The 18268-nt window shown below is 51.5% G+C and overlaps 1 protein-coding gene across 1 annotated transcript in view; it reads left to right on the top strand.

Annotated features, from left to right (window-relative positions):
* The window catches only part of EHD4 (EH domain containing 4), an 82314-nt gene extending 66684 nt beyond the window's left edge, over positions 1 to 15630 (top strand). The window contains exons 5-6 of the mRNA XM_079768469.1: positions 4336 to 4500; positions 11737 to 15630. Coding sequence (XP_079624595.1) covers positions 4336 to 4500; positions 11737 to 12273 — 702 coding nt within the window. The 3' untranslated portion in view covers positions 12274 to 15630. The remainder of the gene's footprint in view (positions 1 to 4335; positions 4501 to 11736) is intronic.
* The last annotated feature ends 2638 nt before the right edge of the window (positions 15631 to 18268 follow it).

Genomic DNA, 18268 nt, shown 5'->3' with positions numbered 1-18268 from the left:
TGGCCTTCATAGGGATGGAGAAGTTGGCATTGTCTGGTTTGAGCATGCCAGCGTTTGCACTGTGCAGTTATTTTAGTGTCCGGGTCTTAGCTGAGTGGTTTTGGCTGTGCCCAGTGTGTGTCCATGCACAGAGGCCCTCAGCTGAACCATGGGACGTATCTACTTACTCCCTTTATTTAATTTCCATTCTTCCACAAGATTACAGAAGAAGTCTGTTTTCTTTAATAGGATTTTCCATAGCTGCATAGTCATTTTTTGTTTTGTAATCACCACTCCGTTTTTCATCCTTTCTTATTTTAGTTATTTTCTTGACTTCTAAATTACTCTGTAGAATTCTAGATACACAAAAAGAACTTTTGTAAAGAACATTTCTTAATGTCCTGAAGTTGGAACTCAGTGGAAAAGTGCAAGGTGGTGACACAGGCCAAGCAGGATTCACCTCCCAGGTATTAGTCATGTCTGCAACCCCCGTGTGGTCAGGTTTCCGGGCTCTCCCTCATGTATTGGGGGTCCCTCTCTCGGAGCGAGCTTCTGCTGTCCATCCTGGGCCCAGGCAGCTGGTCCTGTGCAGAAATGACCTGTGGAGATCTTGGGGTCTACACTGTTCACAGGAAGATTATGGGAATCCTCATCTCACAGCTCACTGGGCACACGTTTCTGTGAAAATCAGCCATTTACTCAGCTCCAGTTTCGTTTCCTGGTGCTCTCGGGCACTGGCCCCAGTGAAACTCTCTTTTATTTTTCTTTTCTTTATTATTGAGGGTATTCCAGATGCCTCCCCCCATTACTCCCCTCCACCCAGATATGCCCCACCCCAGACCTTCACCACCCTATTGTCTGTGTCCGTGGGTTATGCATATATGCATATAAGTTCTTTGATTAATCTCTTTTTGCCCTTCCCTCTGAAATTCTCCAGTCTGTTCCATGTTTCTATGCCTCTGGTTCTATTTTATTGATCAGGTGATTTTGTTCATTAGATTCTTTGTTCATTTATTTTGATTTTTAGATTCAATTATTGATAGATATGTATTTATTGCCATTTTGTTTTTCATATTTTTTTTCTTTTTCCTTTTTTTTAAAGAAGACACTTTAACATTTCATGTAATACTGGTTTGGTGGTGATGAATTCCTTTAGCTTTTTCTTGTCTGTGAAGCTCTTTATCTGACCTTCAATTCTAAATGATAGATTTGCTGGATAGAGTAATCTTGGTTGTAGGTCCTTGCTTTTCATCACTTTGAATATTTCTTGCCACTCCCTTCTGGCCTGCAGTTTCTGTTGAAAATCAGCTGACAGTTGAATGGGCAACTTGTAGGTAATTAACTGTTTTTCTCTTGATGCTTTTAAGATTCTCTCTTTGTTTTTAATCTTTGGCATTTTAATTATGTTGTATCTTGGTGTGGGCCTTTTGGGTTCCTCTTGTTTGGGACTCTGCACTTCCTGGACTTGTATGTCTATTTCTTTCACCAGGTAAGGGAAGTTTTCTGTCATTACTTTTTCAAATAGGTTTTCAATTTCTTGCTCCCTCTTCTCCTTCTGGTACCCCTATGAACAAATGTTGGTACGCTCAAAATTGTCCCAGAGGCTCCTTACACTATCTTCATATTCTTGGATTCTTTTTTCTTTTTGCTGTGCTGATTGGGTGTTTTTTTGCTTCCTCATATTCCAAATCACTGATTTGATTCTTCACATGCTCTACTCTATTGTTGCTTCCCTGTAAATTATTCTTCATTTCAGTTAATGTATCCTTCATTTCTGACTGGTCCTTTTTCATGCCGTTGATGTTCTCCATAAGTTCCTTGAAGTTGTCACTAAGTACCTTGAAGATCTCATTAAGTTCCTTGAGCATCCTTATAACCATTGTTTTTAACTCTGTATCTGGTAGTTTGCTTGCTTCCATTTTATTTAATTTTTTTTTCTGGAGATTTCTTCTGTTCTTTCATTTGCAACATGTTTCTCTGTCTCCCCATTTTGGCTGCTTCCCTGTGTTTGTTTCTGTGTATTGGGTAGAGCTGCTATGTCTCCTGGGATTGGTAGAGTGGCCTTGTGTAGTAGATGTCCTGTAGGTCCCTGTGGCTCAGTCTCCCCAGTAACTGGAGCTGGGCATTCTAAGTGCAGCCCTCTGTGGGCTGTGTGCCCTGTCCTGTTGTAGTTGAGCCATGCTTGCTGTTGGCATCACTGGGAGGAATTGACCTCCAGGCCAATCGGCTGTGCAGACCAGCTGCAACTATAGCAGAAGAGCTGCTGTGCAGGAGACACCCCCATGGAGCAGGACTTGCTTCAGTGGGGCTTTGGTGCTCTCAGAGTCTTCCCCTTGAATGTGTCACTCGTGGATGTGGTAGGGTTTTAATCTGGCATTGTCTGAAGCTGACCACAGGATGCACTGGCTCTGGGGCCTCACAGGAGGTGCAAAGTCAGCCACTGCCTGTACCTTGCCTGGGGCCACAAGCTATAGAGGGACCTGCAGATGGTTTCTACTTGTATTGGGCTTAGAGGTGTCCAGGAGAGGCCAAGTTGTGAACCAAAGCAGGTTTCTGCTAGTTACAGGCCTGGGGCCTTTTATTGAGAGGTATGGGGCACACTGAGGCCAGCTGCTGCTTATTTCAGAGATTTTAGAATAGTCTGAAACCTGAGCTAGAACAGGTTATTCATATGGAAAGACCACTGCCAACAACTTGGGTGGGGCTGCAAATTGGGTAGAGTGGGGTCTCAAGGAGTCACCAGGGCCAGGCAAACAGTGTGAGCCAGATATGGAAACTCAGATATGGCACCTGCCAGTCAGCTCTCTGGCTTGAGGGAAGTCCAAACACTTTTGTCTGGGAAAAGCTGCCTCCGAGTTCTTGCTCTGATGCCACACAATTTAGTTCCTTCCCATATGTCCCTGGATCCTTTCAAGCTGCACTGGAGCTCAGAGTGAATTAGTCCAAATAAGTCTGTGCACGGGCCCTTTAAGAGGAACTGCCTGGGACTCCCACAGACTCCATGTCATTCAGCCACAATCCCCGGTAATTTTTACAGCTTCAAGTTATGGGGACTTCTCTTCCCAGCACTGGAACCCTGGGCTGAGGGGTTTGGTGTGGAGCTGGGACCCCTTGCTCCTCATGTAGACCTCCACAGCCAAGATATTTCTGCAGATTTAAAACAGGCCACTCATGGGTATTAGATCAGCCCATTCTGCATCTCCACCCTTTCTACCAGTCTCCATGTGGCTTCTTCTTTAATTCTTTAGTTGTAGGACTTCCATTCAGCCAGATTTCAGGCAGTTCTGAATGATGGATGTTCTTTTGTTTAGTTGTAATTTTGACATAGTTGTGGGAAGATGTGAATGCTGCATTTACCTACGCCGCCATCTTGGCCAGAAGCCTTAGTATCTGAAACTCTCTTTAGGTCTTCTGGTTAATCACCAGAACTAAGATCTTTCCCACCCAGGCCCCACCCATCCCGCTCACTCCCCATGGAACAGCCACTCAGAGGCACAGCTGAACTATGGCTATAGAACTTCCCCATGTCAGTTGCCCTTCCTCAGGGATGCCTTTTAGGACAGGGTTCCAAGAGAAATCTGTGCAAGCCCACCTCACCCCCACCCATACCCAGCCAGGCATCATCAGCCCTGGAAATCAGGGAGCTCTCGGCATTATTCCTGTCTCCCTGCTCTCCCAGAGCCGTCATTAGCACAATACTAGGACAGCAGTCTTTCTAAATCCTCCATCAGCTCCTAGCTCTCCAGGCAGTCTAAACGCAGCCCACCTTCCCCACCTCTAAGCCTGCGCTGCATCTTCATATTCGGCACTGCCCCAAGTATGGCCCAGCATGTTGCCTCCACACCTCCATCCATGCTCTTCCCTCCCCCAGACTGCCACATCCCTCCCCTCGCCCACACATCCTACCTGTTTTTCAAGGCCCAACTCAGATGTCACCTCTTCCCTGAATCTGTCCTCCCACAGTCCTTATCTGCTACATTCCACATCCCAAGATCTTTTTTTCACCTCTTTCCTCTCCTGACCCTTAATAGTGGGGTTTTCTCTGCCCACTTTCCCTGAGTGGTCTCATCCACTCCCGTGGCTCTGCTACCACCTCAAGTCCAGCTCTAAAACCCATCGTCCAGGTCAGCTCTCCCTTCCACTCACCCTGAGACAGCTCCCCTACATACCTCATATACCTCACATTCTACACATGCAGAACCAGGCTGTAATCTCCCCGTCTTTGCCCTCCTCTGGTCCCGAGGACCATGGCTCTGCATGGGTGCCTGCTGTGTGTTGTGATGCATATAAGATGCCATCTTGTTTGTCCTGGTGCACTTCTGAATGGCACATGCTCACTGACATTTACCCCTTCAGGTACACGCCTACATCATCAGCCACCTGAAAAAGGAGATGCCGAGTGTTTTTGGAAAGGAAAACAAGAAAAGAGAGCTTATCGACAGGTTGCCAGAAATCTACATTCAGCTGCAGCGGGAATACCAGATTTCTGCGGGGGACTTCCCGGAGGTCAAGGCAATGCAGGTACTGAGCGCCCGTTACAGCGTCATGGGCGGGGGACAGAGGCACTGCCATCTTGTCCGGCTGGTCACAGGGTACACATGGTTCATGGTTTAGGATGGAGGAGAGTGCAATGAATTCATCTTCCTTGTGGTGATCCATGGTAACAGGCTGCTGTGAATAAGGCAGAAGTTGCCTGCCTCCTGAAACATTTAAACAAAAGGGACACAGTCCAAGAAGTTAAGTTCACATGAAAAAATTATCTGAGCCACCTCTCAGGCTCTGTTCAATGTTGTTTTGACATTGAGAAGACACCTGTTTTTTGGAACCCCAGAACTGTAAGGGAATCAGAGCTGGGAGTGACCTTGGAGGTCACCCAGGCTGCCCCTCCAGCAGCCCTGCCCGGCACTGCCCTGCGCTGTGGGATTACGTGTTCAGGCAGCGTCATTGCTGCAGGCTCAGGAGGCATCAGAGGCATGGGGCTCTGTGGACATGCTGGACATCTCTGGACACAGCAAGACATGCTCACTGAGGATTTTGTTAAATGTCCATGTTGGGCAGCCTTTGCCCCGATTTCAAGGTCTCCCTGAGTTGTGTGTGGGCAGCCCAGATGAGCCCGAGTGGGTGCTGCATTCAGTCACCTTGGCCCAACCATTGTGCCCACCGCCCACAGTGGTGTTAGGTGAACATATCAGTGCTGACCACATCCTTCCAAGCCAGGCAGACAGGTCCCTGCACTGGACAAGAAGATGGTCCTCACTGAGCCAGGCTGCCCATCTTCCAGTCCAGTGCAGGGACCTGTCCACATGGAAGGCCACAGTCCTTTGGAAGGAGAGCAGTACAAGTTGAGATGGCTGCAGCCGCTAGCCAGCAACGTGAGCCGGTGAGGCAGGCCAGGCAAAAAGAAACCACGTCACCCTCTCTGACTACCTCTTATTTTTTCACATTTGATGGAGGTGTAGGTTCCTAGAAGTGTGTCTCTACAAGGAAGAAATCAAATCTACAAGTGAGATGGGGACTTGTGGGGCCTACAGTGGGGGAGATTGGAGATTCAAACGCCACCCCAGCGGGAAGGCCCTGTCCTGCCCCGTGGTCGCTGCCCTGGGGGAACGCGGGGCTGGATGGCCCACTGGAAGCTGGAACTCTATAAAGTCCCCTGGCTTTCCAACTTTGGCTCATACTTTCAAAGAATACTGCATAGGCCAGATAGAGGATACCTTCCTGCTGGCTGCGCCCCAAGGCACAGAGAAAGAACACCGAGTGGGAGTGCAGTATACAGTGCACATGGGAAGAGGGGTAGGTTACACGCACTGTTGCGATGGCAGGGCTCAGGGGAGAATACAGTATCTGCAATACAAGATCTGGTCAAATAGGACTTAGCTGACTTCAGAATCAATACAGAAATATCTGTGTTCTTCCATAAATGAAATAATTATTCCTGTACTCAGAAGACGAATTGCTTTTTTTTCTGGTCACAAGATGGCTAATTTTAGGGGCCTCTTGGAGCAACTTCCTGAGCAGGTTCCACTTGGTTTATGCGCTGCACCCCATGACCAGCTGAAGGACAACTGATTCTTGGCACCCTTCAGAAATTTTTGAAGGGAAATTGCCTTCTTGACTGCACTGAAAACTGTGCACACTATAGCCCAATGGGGCTTCTGTGGCTCATTAGCCTAGTGAGGCTACCACATGCCCCACTCACAAGAAGATGCTGCTCCCAAGACCTGAGGTACCACTGAGCCACCAGGGGCTGCTGCAAGCCCCCTACCCAGGCCTCCCACCCATCCCCCAGTGACCTCCCTTAACATAGGGAGCAAACTGTGGCCAGAGTTGATGACTACTTTAGCCTGGGCCTGCCGGGTCAGAGCTGGGGCAGAAGGGCAGTCCCTGGGGAAGAAAACAAGGAAGCCATATGCCCCTTCACCTCAGGTCTCCGGAGCAGGCACAGCCTCGTTATATGGACAATTTAGGAAGGGCCCAAACTTCCTCTGAGAACCCTGTGCGTCAGGCCACACACAGGTAGGTGCCTTAGCACCTTCAATGGACACCTAAGTGCCCTAGGACTGGGATCAAGGAGGAGTCCCACCTGACAGGTGCCCCATTCACCTGTGTTCACTTATTCATTCACCCAAGGAATATTAAGCCTGCTATGACCAGGCACTTTTCTAGGCCCCAGAATAAATCAACAAACAAAAATGAACAAATGGCAAATATCTTTGCCCCAATGGGGTATACGTTATGGATGATGGTATTTGCCACTATGACCATGGTTGGCAGTGAAACTTTTGGCAGCAAAGCTTATTGTTGGGACATGTGCTCCTGTTACAAGTGATGTTTTGTTCATTGGCTGCAACTCCATGAGGCCAGTGACCAATGTCCTGTTCACCACCATATCCCCAGCACCTGGCATGTAGCAGGTGCTCAATGAGTATGTGTTGAGTGAGTTCATCGTTAAGTTAGTGTATGCTTATGTCCAAGCCTATAGAAAATTTTATAAGCGTTTATTTCAGCAAAAAAACTGAAGACCAGCCAGAAGAAAAATCTCAAAGGATTGAGCAAATGCTTCAAAAATGGTAGTTTTGCAGTTCTTTTTATACATTTAGAAATAAAGGAGAAAACGTAAGAAAGGTTACATACAATCCATTGCTGGTAGGTCAGGGAGGCAGGAGAAGGCAAAGCAGGGAAATCTCTAGGATTGGATAAAAAGTAAAATAGATACATACTTCTTTTACATTGGTAGGTACAGGATGCTTACCATTTCACATTTATAGTAAATAGAGATGGTCTGAGGCAACAAGATAACAATAAGGCGTTTCCTGGTGCAGGTGGTTATGCCTCCTCCAAGGGGTCTGGAAAAGACAGTTATTGACATTCTAAGGGCATGTTATCCCAGATGCACAAAACAATGGACAGGGCTCACTTAAGGCACAAACTAACCTTTCATTAAGGAATCTATAGGCCCAGAATGTGACTATGCACTATGACATGCCCAGTTGGGAATTTGAGTAGACATCCTGTGTGGTTCCTCTGGGTCACTGTGCTTGTCAGGTTTGCTGTAGCCTCTCTTTTCCGCTCACATGTAAATCATAGGCTCTAGGGTGGTGACTTTCTCAGACCCTGGCCCAGCCCTGACTGATTCTCACAGGCCTTATAGACCAGCAGTTCCCAGAGCAACCCCCTGGAAGCTGCAAGAGGCCTCCTCCTCGGGAAGCTAGCTGGGCCCTGATCACACCACCCCAGTCCCTTCAGGGACTCCCCAGGAAACAAGGCGGGCCTGGAGCCTGTGAAGTGTGCTTCAGGCTAGTTTTCTGTCCTGAAGCGTGGGGGGGGGGGGGGCGCGGGGCAGGGTTCACAGTGTGGGTCAGGGCCTCTGTCATCCCTGAGTCTCTTGAGTGTCACATCCTCTATACCTCAGGCATTCGATCTCTTTAACCTCATCCAGGACAGGGCTTAAGCTTGACAATTAGTTTATTAAGATCTTTGCACATCTCAGGGTCACTCAGAGAGCTCACCGATGCCAACTCTGAGTCTCTGTTTTCCCTGTGCTCTCGTAAACCAAGCTGGTCCGGTTGACTCTTAGCCATAAGGAGTCAAGTGCATTTTGAAGGCTTTTGCCTGCTGCTGGGAGATACCTGTGACCTGCTGGCGAGCTGCCTGTGTCCACCCTTCCCTTTTGGGAGGGAATCTGATTTACCACACCGATGTGTCCGTACTGGCAAACAAGGAGAACCCTGGTGAGACCTCCTTTACTGCTGCCTCAGGGGTCCTCCGAGCAGAATTTGGCCCCCACAGCCAGGAGATGGCAGCATTTCAACAGCAGAGGGCAGCAGAGCCATCACATCTGCTCAGATCTTCTCTGGATTCGAAAACTGCTTCTGGTGAATGTTGGGAGTGAGTGGGCCTGGGACAGTGTATGGAGACTGGGCTGGGCACTGACCATTGTGTCTGGGAGGGGCCGTCCTGGGCTTGGTGGCTTTGACAGGTGCGATTGTTGATGAGTTGATCTTTAAATTCCCCGGGGTGCATTCATCCCATTAAAAAGACTTCTGTTCTGAAGCCACCCTAGGACAGGGAGGGCAGTGGTTTAATCTGTGCCCCACACTCCCTGGTCAGGCCTGGGGGCGGGCACTGTGGGGTTTGTTTCCTGTGTGCCCGCTGCTGCTTCCTGCGCACCCCCACAAGTATGTGGCCGTTTCCCCTTGCCAGCTTTCCAGAGGTTTGCAGTCTGGAGGCACGTCCCCTGCAGGAAGGTGGAAAGTTTGGGCGGACACCACCCTCCTTTGTCTGCTTGGCCAGACACAGGGCTCTGTGTGTGCTCAGGGCTCAGGCTCATTCGTGAGGAAATGGGGTAGGTGTCTGTGCACCGGGGGATCCGGGCTTGTTTGCGGCTGCGGCCGTGGATTTTTGTGTGGGCTGCCTGCTTCCCTCCTCCTGAGCCTTCTTGTCTCAGTGCCCTTGGCTGACTGAGATGTTGTCAGCATCGTTTGGTGCTGATGTTGGGGTGCTGTACGCGTGCCCACAGTCTGTCAGGGAGGATGATGTCAGCCCAGCCCTACGAGACCTACAGCTGCAGAAGTGGCCGCTAAGAGTGTTGGAGGTGCCTCTCTAGAGACAATGTCAGACTCTTTAGCTTCCCGCTCTGTCCCCTCCACCAGCTAAAGCTAAGGGCTCCGCTTCAAAATGAACCACTGAGAATGTCTGCCCTGCTGGTGTTCCCTAGAGCAGCGGTCGCCAACCTTTCGGACCTTGCGGACCACCGGTTGGCAACCGCTGCCCTGGAGACCACAGGTTTGCTTCTCCATTGGAAACGGCCTAAACATCCAACTACGTGGGACAAGGTGAATGACAGTGGCTCAGCTGTAAACTCAGTATTCTGTGGCTATTAAGACTAAGGTTATACATCGGGCTGATTCGGGGTTCAGCCAGCCTGGCTAAGTGTGGGAGCACTGCCCAGGACAAAGCAGTCCTGCCAAGGTGGGAGGTGGATTCTTTTGTTGGTTGGTGGGTGGGTTGGTTGGTCTTGGAGTTTTGCTTTTGTTTTTTTGTTTTAGCTTCTGACATTTAAGGAAATGTCTGTCAAAACACTAGCTGAACACAGACTAAGAAACAGGTTTCAGTGGATGCAGTCTTTGCAAAAACTAGTTTGGGAAAATCACACAGAAAAAGAAGTTTGTATAAAAATTAATATTATGGAACAATATAATACTTTAAAATACAGGTTATTATTTCTTTAAAATACAGGTTATTAAACAGTGTGGTCTTATTTCAGTTAAAGTGTGTGTGTGTGTGTGTGTGTGTGTGTGTGTGTTCATAAAAATGGGTGGAAATGCATGTCCCAAAATATTAGCAAGTTGTTGCTGGGTGATGGGATCATAGGTGATTTAAATTTTTTATTTTTGTTTACCGCCCCACCCCTATAATACTTACAATAAATGTGTGATATTTGTGATAGCACAAAGTTTTGTTTTTTCTAATGGCCTATCACAATGGTCGGCAAACTGTGGCTCGAGAGCCGCGGTTTGCCACTCTGTTGACTAATGAGTTTGCCGACCACTGACCTAGACTCTCGATTCCAATAATTACAGGCTGTTGTTGTTCCTTATGATTAAGCCCCTATCCCAGTGGTCAGCAAACTCATTAGTCAACAGAGCCGCATGTGGCTCGCGAACTGCAGTTTGCCGACCACTGGACTATCGCATTACTTCTGCCACCAGTAGTCAGGTGTGAAGGTATGTGACACCTCCTTTCCTCGAGTCTCCCTACCTCATCTCCCAAACATGGCGCACTGGCCCTCTAGCATTGTCCCAACAGAACTGCTTCACAGGGAGGCCATATAAAACTGCCATCCCTGGAATTTACTTGACAAAACTGCTGTTGAAGACATTTTTCACGAGATCTTTGAGGCCCCTCATGAAAGCCCCTGGGTAACCTCACTGTTCAGGACAAGAGAAAGCTTGTAATGAACAGTGGCTTCTCCCCTTGGACAATGAGGGGATGTGACCCCCCCCACCCCGACTCAGCGGGGGGCAGCTGAGGGGCCGTTGCTTTTCTCTCCTTAATTGTCTGATGTGTTCATTCCCAACCTCTCCCTTTTAATTACTTGGCTTTTCCCTTTTTCATGGAAAAAGATACTTCAGGAACAAAGATACTTTAGACAGGAACAAAGATACTTCAATGTCCTTCCTCTATTATAACACGGGCCCCTGAAGGTATAGACTGTGGCTTTTCCTATTTATATCCCCAGGCCCTAAAACAGGGCCTGGCACATAACAAATGGCCAATACATGTTGGATGGATGGATGGACAGATGGATGCATGGATGTATGGATGCATGGGTGCATGGGTATATGGATGCATGGGTGTATGGGTGTACGGATGCATGGATGCATGGATGCATGGATGTATGGATGCATGGGTGTATGGATGCCTGGATGCATGGATGAGTAACCAAAGAGAACCCAGGGAGGAGGAGTACTTCTGCCCAGCCATCAGCACCGTGGTTGGCTCCTGTCCTGCCAGGCAATCATCCTGGTGTCCCTGGAGCCTGTGCTCCTGCCACTCGGACTGCTGACGGCCAGTTCTCCTGGGAGGAGCTGAAACCTGCCTGACCTGACCAGCATATTGGCTGGATTTATACTCGCCCTTCCCATCCCTACTCTGTTCCCTCTTACCAGTTTCAACTTGCACTTATTTGTACCCTAAACTACGTTTTTAAAAGCTGATCCAAAAATAGTGTCCTTAGTTGTTTTACCAAATGAGCCCCTCTCCACAGCGTCCTGTCACAGCACAAGGAGCACCAGGCAGGGCAGGGGGCACAGGCTCTTGTCTCGACGCCGCCAGGACACCCGTGCGCTCTCTGTGGCATGCGGCTATTAGTACTGTCCTTGCTTGCTGCCAGCATTGTTGTGAGGATCAGCCGAGGTCTGTGGTAAGAGATGAGATGCTGAGTCTCTGAGGGCTCAAACGGCAGGGTGCGGGAAGGCTGTCAGCCTGAGGGGTCGCGGTCAGCCATACGCCGGCAGCCAGCAGGGTTAGCTACTGTAGCAAAGCGTTGCATCCCGTGCATCTTACTTCTTGTTCTAAAAGCCACTCCTGTGTCTGGTGAGTTTGGATGTGGGGACCCCACCAAAGAGAGAGCCCTGGAGCAGGCCCCGGTACAGAGTGTGTGCTTTGAGGGAGAATTCCCTCCCTCACTCCCCCTCCCTCTTTGCTTCCGGAGGAGAGTGCCTGTCACCAAGTCTGTGGTTTCTCCTTTTGCAGGAACAGCTGGAGAACTACGATTTCACCAAATTCCACTCGCTGAAGCCCAAGCTGATCGAGGCCGTGGACAACATGCTGACCAGTAAGATCTCGTCCCTGATGAGCCTCATCAGCCAGGAGGAGCTGAACACGCCCATGCAGCTCGTGCAGGGCGGCGCCTTCGATGGCACCTCCGAGGGCCCCTTCAACCAGGGCTACGGGGAGGGCGCCAAGGAGGGCGCCGACGAGGAGGAGTGGGTGGTGGCCAAAGACAAGCCCGTCTACGACGAGCTCTTCTACGCCCTGTCGCCCATCAATGGCAAGATATCCGGCGTCAACGCCAAGAAGGAGATGGTGACCTCCAAGCTGCCCAACAGCGTCCTGGGCAAGATCTGGAAGCTGGCCGACTGTGACTGCGACGGCATGCTGGACGAGGAGGAGTTCGCGCTGGCCAAGCACCTCATCAAGATCAAGCTGGACGGCTACGAGCTGCCCAACAGCCTGCCTCCCCACCTGGTGCCCCCCTCTCACAGGAAGTCCTTTCAGAAGGCTGACTGAGGGGCCCACCCACAGGGCAGGCAGTGCGGGGCGGGGCTCCTGGGACTGGGGCCTGAGGTCCTTGCTGCCACTGACTCGCTGAGTGACCCCGGGAAAGGCACTGCCCTCTCTGTGCCTCAGTTTCCCCATCTGTAAAATGGGGAGGGCAGACACTGGACACTAGACGCGGTCCTTTCACCTCTAAAATTCCCTGCATTTTTATTAAAATACCGGGGGGAGGTGAGTAAGGAGATTGTAACGGTGGAAAGGAAATAGAAATTGACCAAAGAGTACTCAGAATCCGGGAGAGACGTAAGTGTGGGGGTGGGCTTGCTGGAGCCCGGGAGCTTGGGGTGTGAGCTGGGGCTTCCCTGGACCACTCATCATCATAAACCTGTTTGCCCTGAGGGAGCAAAGATCTTATTTATTTGTTTCCTGCTATATTTAGAGTCGGGGGAGGGGGGGGGAGGGCAGAGAGGGTTTCTGTTCTCTCTAAACTGTCTACCAAAGAGAAGGCGGCTGCTGCCCGCCGTGTGACAGGAGGGTGTAGGGCCTGTCTGTGCTGTGCCTTCCACGGGCCTGAGCAGAACAGGCAGCAACAGCGTCTGTCCCAGCACCCACCCCCAGGCCTTCCCTGCCAAGCTGTATTTGGTTAGGAACTTGGAATTAGAAATTAATTAATTAATTCGTTTTATTGGCCCCAGCAAGATTTCTAGAATTCATTTCAAATCATGTTGGAGCCTAAAGATTAGCTTTTCTTACTGGTCTGTCCAATAATTTGTAGCAAAGTCTATTTATCGTAAACGGCAGTGAGGAAAAGAGGTGGTTTTCCCCGGTTGTCACTTAGCCTTGTCACCTGCCCCCAGGGCTCCTGGGTCAACGGCAGGATTTAAATTCAGCAAATCGTGTCTCGGTGAGCACGGTGTCCTGGGCCTGCGCACACGGAATGAGAAGCCAGCCTGCCCGGCTGTCAGGGAGAAGAGATCGGTCTACTAGCCTTAGACACTATTTTTATGTTTTTTTAAAAAGGCCTTTTTATTATGTCTAGTTTTTTTTTCTTCTTATAAGATAAAAGCCTTTATACAGAAACAGGATGGAACCTTTCATATAAAGCCTTTTCTTCAAAAAGCCGTGTGGCTCGTATCATGAATGCCCACCACGAGGCAGGATTTGGGCAGGCCCGTACATAGCGGCTCCCTGAGGGTCTCTCCCAGGTCCCCCACGTCAGCCCCTCTGGTCCGCGCACTCAGGCCCTGTGTCAGGTGGAGCTGTTAATGCTCGCTGCCACCCTCCCTCCCTGCGATGTGGGCGCTGGCTCGGGCACAGGTGCCTTTCATCATGACTGAGGCAGTAAAACAGAGAGACGCGAAGTAATGATGGCGTGGCCACATGGCATGGGGCCCTCCCAGCGCCAGAAATGCATGAAATCAGAACAGCCCCACCTGAGCCTTCCAAGAGCCACCTTGTTTTTCTGATGTTACCTGTGACGCCAGGGCCAGAACTGCAGCTTAAATGTTTCACTTTAGAGAAGCATGCATCCAGATGCCAGCCCTCACACTCCCTAGCTTGCTGTCTAAATAATTTTGTTTTAAGAGAAATAAATGCATAGCGTGGTTTTTATTCTTACTGAGCACTTTTAAATTAATTAGACACAGAACAGGGACGGTTGTAATCCCTGCTGTATTGTGAGCAGAGCTCTGTGAATGCCTGGGGACTGCCCACCTGTGTAGCACAGTGGCATCCACCGAAGGGCAGGACTGAGAAGAGAGAGTTCAATCGTCCATAGGTTCAGAGATGCCAGGGTCAGCCGATCCTCCTTTCAGAATTATCTTGCTTCTTTAACTACTGAATTGTCATATATAAAGATAAATATATACACATATATGTCACATAAATATGTATTTTTGACACTTGTGAATGTGTACATATGTAGATATGGCCAAGGGTTGTGTATGTAGAGACATGTAAGAAAACTGTTTTAGGGAGCCAATGGACAGGTTTCTGGTTTCTGTGTGGACGGAAACGGGTGGTATTGTGACCCCTACCCCATGCCCTCAGGGGGAGAGCATCGGACAGCTGAATCCTTTCCCTGCTGAGGAAAAAAAAAAGTGGGGGGGGAATCATGTGACCATTTTTCTTAATATCTTCTCTTCCCACATGAAGTCATTGGAATCGACTGGAAAACGTTAGGGATGGCACCCAAGTGAGAGACCGTATCTTCCCACGACTGGCACAAAGTTCCTTTAATCTGTGCCTGAAACATCCATTATCCCCACCCCCACCCCACACAGCAGGGCGGGGGACAGGAGGGCCTGTTCACCTTGACCGACCTTCTTGCCTTCCCACGCCACCCCAATTTTCAAAGTGCCCCCTCCCCAGAGTGTGTACAGACGGTTGGGAAGGTGGAAGTAGGTAAACTCCAGCTCTAAGAACTATCTCCGTGCTCTCCATGGTTCCACAAAAGAAAATCTGGTTCGTACGCAGCACGTGATGCCACATACACAAACCTCTGCCGTCTGGCGTTTGGGGGGAAATGAAAACTTTAGCCTACTCCTCCCTAAGTTGACTTCCCAGTTGTAAGCCTGCTACTTGGCCCTCCTCACCATCTGTAAAGGACCCGCCCTGGGACCTGCCCAGCTCCCCAGCTCTGTCGCAGTGCAGGTGGCCACCTGCCTCAGCCTCCTCTCCAGCCCAGCACCCGTCCTTTCTCCCCGAGCACTTGGATGGCCCACGCGGGGTCCCTCCTCCCTGGGGAGGGCCGTTCATTTAGTCGGCTTTTGCTTCCCCAGGGCTAGACTGGGTTCTGTTTGGAACACTAGTCATTATGCAGCAATAGTGTCTTTGACTTGGGGCTTCGGTTGCTCCCACAAGATGGAGGGCCTTGAAGAGCTGAATTTTATTCTGTTATTCTATTATCCAAGGACTGAGTGTCCAGGTGGGTCAGAGGGCGGGAGAAGCAAATGCCTCCTGCTCTCTCCCCAACCCCTGCCCTCACCAGCTCGCAGGAGAGGCCCTGGTCCCCTGCCCCCCTGACCACAGTCCTTCCCGGTGTCTGCAGTCTCCTCAGGAACTCCTCTCCACGTCCCCTCCCCCCCGCCCTCCGCCGGGGAGTCCACCACCCAGCGTCTTGTGGGACACCCAACAACCAGACAAATTGCCTTGAGGATGAGGAGAGCATTTAACAGAATAACATTCTTGGGACAGATAAGCGCTGAGTTAATTCAGGGAAACATGGGCCTGATTTAAGAGTGTGTCAGGTTACGTGTCAGTTAGCCAATGCAGTTTCTACACAATGCTTCTGTTTGTTTTGTAACCTTGTTTAGAAGTCAAACAAAAAGACACAGCCTACTGATCAATAAACTTCTGAAAACACCACCACCTTTCCTCCGCTGGCTCTGGTTGTGCAGGGGCTGCGTGCTGCCGTCAGCAGGTCTGCGGTCAAGTGGGGATCCCTGTCATCTGATCTGAAACGAGGCCGGGTGAGGGGGCGGGTACCCCTTCTGCACGCCGTCCCTGTGACCCCTGACTTCCTCTAGGGGCGGCTCCCCCAATGGGGCTTCTTCAGAGGGAAAGCAGCTCAGCCACGGGGGCGAGGCCAGGTCTGGGAGCGGGCCCGAGGGAGCTAACGCTCCAGCTGAGACTGGAAGCCAAGACTAGAGGGGACCTGGGAGGCGGGCCCTTGTGAGGCCGGATGGGCATCACTGAGCTCCCTCGAAGGAGCAGTCCTGCCACGAGGTCCTCTCCCCACACACAGGGAGGTGCCGTGGGACCGGGGTAGAGCCTGGCTGGCTGGTCCTGCTCCTGCCTCTTGCCACACCTCACAGGTGTGCACACCCAGGGCAGACTTCTGGGTTTCCCCACTGGCACCCACCTACCTTTTGGTGACCCAGACCTGGAACTTCCTTTGCAGAGCACTTCCTACTTCCCCACCCTCAGGCTGAGCCATAAGGTTTGGGTGAGATAAGTCCCCACCCTCTCTTTCCAGGGTGGGTCCTGAGCCCAAGTATTTCATCCCCCTGGTCACAGAAATCGGGTCAGGACTGGATGTGTTTCAGTGAAGCCTATGAGAGCCAGACCCCTCAGACTTCGGTTTCAATTCTTAGGAGAAATGCTCTCTTCTCTGAATCATGCCATGTGAAAAAGCAAGTCTATTAATGCAACAATATAAATGGCCTTGAAATGGTGCACAGAGCTGCTGGGGTAGGGGAGTGAGGGTAGGCAGAGAGAGTCCAGGCCTGTGGTGGCATCATTTGAGCTGCTGGATCAAACCTCACCTAAAGTCCTGCTCCCTCATGGTTCAGGTCTGTGGGCCAATACATTCCCTTTATATTGTTTAAACCCATTGGACTTGAGATTCCACTTACTTGTAAGGTAGGTAATCCAACACCAAGAGGGACTCTCATTTCAGCGGGGGCTTGGTCAGTCGCTGCCAAAGAGGGGCCGGGCCTCAGGTGCGGGCCTTTCCTGCAGTTGCGCTCAGCGGGCAGAAAAGTCGTCCCCCAGCCCACGCAACAGCCTCCGCTGCAGCAACCTCTGCTGGGATCAGTGTACAAAGCATCGCGCAGCTCCCCCTGGTCACATCACACAGGTGCCCTGGGCCAGGGTCTTCCTAGGAGGGGAAACAAGCTGGTGGGGGGCAGGGGACTTCCTAGAAGGAGCAGGGTTTTAACTGGGGCAGGTAGGCTAGGAGGATGGGGAGTAGAAGGGAATTCTAAGCCGAAGCCCAGATGTGGGCAGGAAGCTGTTTCTGTCCAGGCAATGGGGAGCCTTCCTGGGTGTGAGCAGAGTTGTGCTCCGGGCAGATGCCGTGCAGGCGGGATGGCAGGCTGGGGGCTGTGATGAGCACCTGCAGGGGCAGGGAGAGCAGACGGGACGGGAGGGTGGGCTGTGGAGCACTGCGGGGCACGCAGCCGCAGCCGCTGGTGACTGAGTGGATCTGGGCTGCGAGCGAGGACCTCACAGGGAGAGGACCGCAGGGAGGGAGTTCCTCTCAGATGTAGGGGAGTTGCCCTGCCCCAAGAGTAAGGTGACCAGATCATCCTGCTTTTGGCGGGACAGTCCCGATTTTTAACCATTTGTCCCGCATCCCACGGCGTTTTTAAAAAGTCCCTATTTTTGGAAAGACTGTTCTGTGAGCCGCCTGAACTAGAACTCACGCTCCCTCAAGCACGCGGTCCTCAGAGCCCCGCCCAGCCAATTCCGGGGCCCAAAGGCGCTTGGAGCCTAAACTAGGGAACAACGGCTTTGAAGGAGCCACTGTGGTCTCCATGGCCTTCCCGGGTCCAGGTTACCCTTCCCAGGGGGGGTCCCTTTCAGAACGCAGCCCCGGGGTGAGGGAGCACTTTCTGTCTCCCTTGGGTGCCTTTCTGTCTGGGCTGGAAAGCCGAGCCCAGCGTCGGACAATTCCCCAGGAGGGGCCGGGAGGGGGCTCCGGCCCAGCGTGTTCCCTCCCACCCCTGCGCTGTGGGTGCTCCCAGAGAGGCCCTGTGCGTGCTCCCAGAGAGGCCCTGTGGGTGCTCCCAGAGAGGCCCTGTGGGTCAGAAAGGCAGTCCCTGACTGGGAAGTGGGTGCAAACGCTGCTGACAGAGGTTCTGCCCTCGTTCCTTTCCCCCGAGTGCAGCTCCTCCATGGGGCGCCCAACCCCAGCGACTGAAGGACAGCCCATGGGCCTCTGTGTCTTCGGAGCCAGGGCCCCCACCTGACATTGGGGACATGATGAAGGGGATCTGGACCAATGGCCTGGACTCCAGGCCCTGGAGCATTCAGAGCCGCCCCCTCCAGCCTGGGCCACGCCCCGCGGCAGGTGGGAGGATAATGCCGGCTGTGAGTTCCCACTGTCCTGCTGGCCCAGCCTCCGCCGCTCCTGACGGCTCCCTCCTGCCCCACAGTTCCCTCCGTCTTCCATCCCCATCCGTCCAGCCGGTCTCCTCCCCAGACCCAGACATTGCCAAGGTGAGCGGGTTCCTGTTTCCCTTCCACCACCCGTTTATCCCAAGGAGCAGCAGCCAATCGCCGC

The sequence above is a fragment of the Cnephaeus nilssonii genome, assembly GCF_951640355.1.
Source record: "Cnephaeus nilssonii genome assembly, chromosome: 4".
Taxonomy (NCBI): Eukaryota; Metazoa; Chordata; class Mammalia; order Chiroptera; family Vespertilionidae; genus Cnephaeus; species Cnephaeus nilssonii.
Note: the sequence above shows the minus strand (reverse complement) of the source record. Positions and strands in the feature narration are given on the sequence as shown.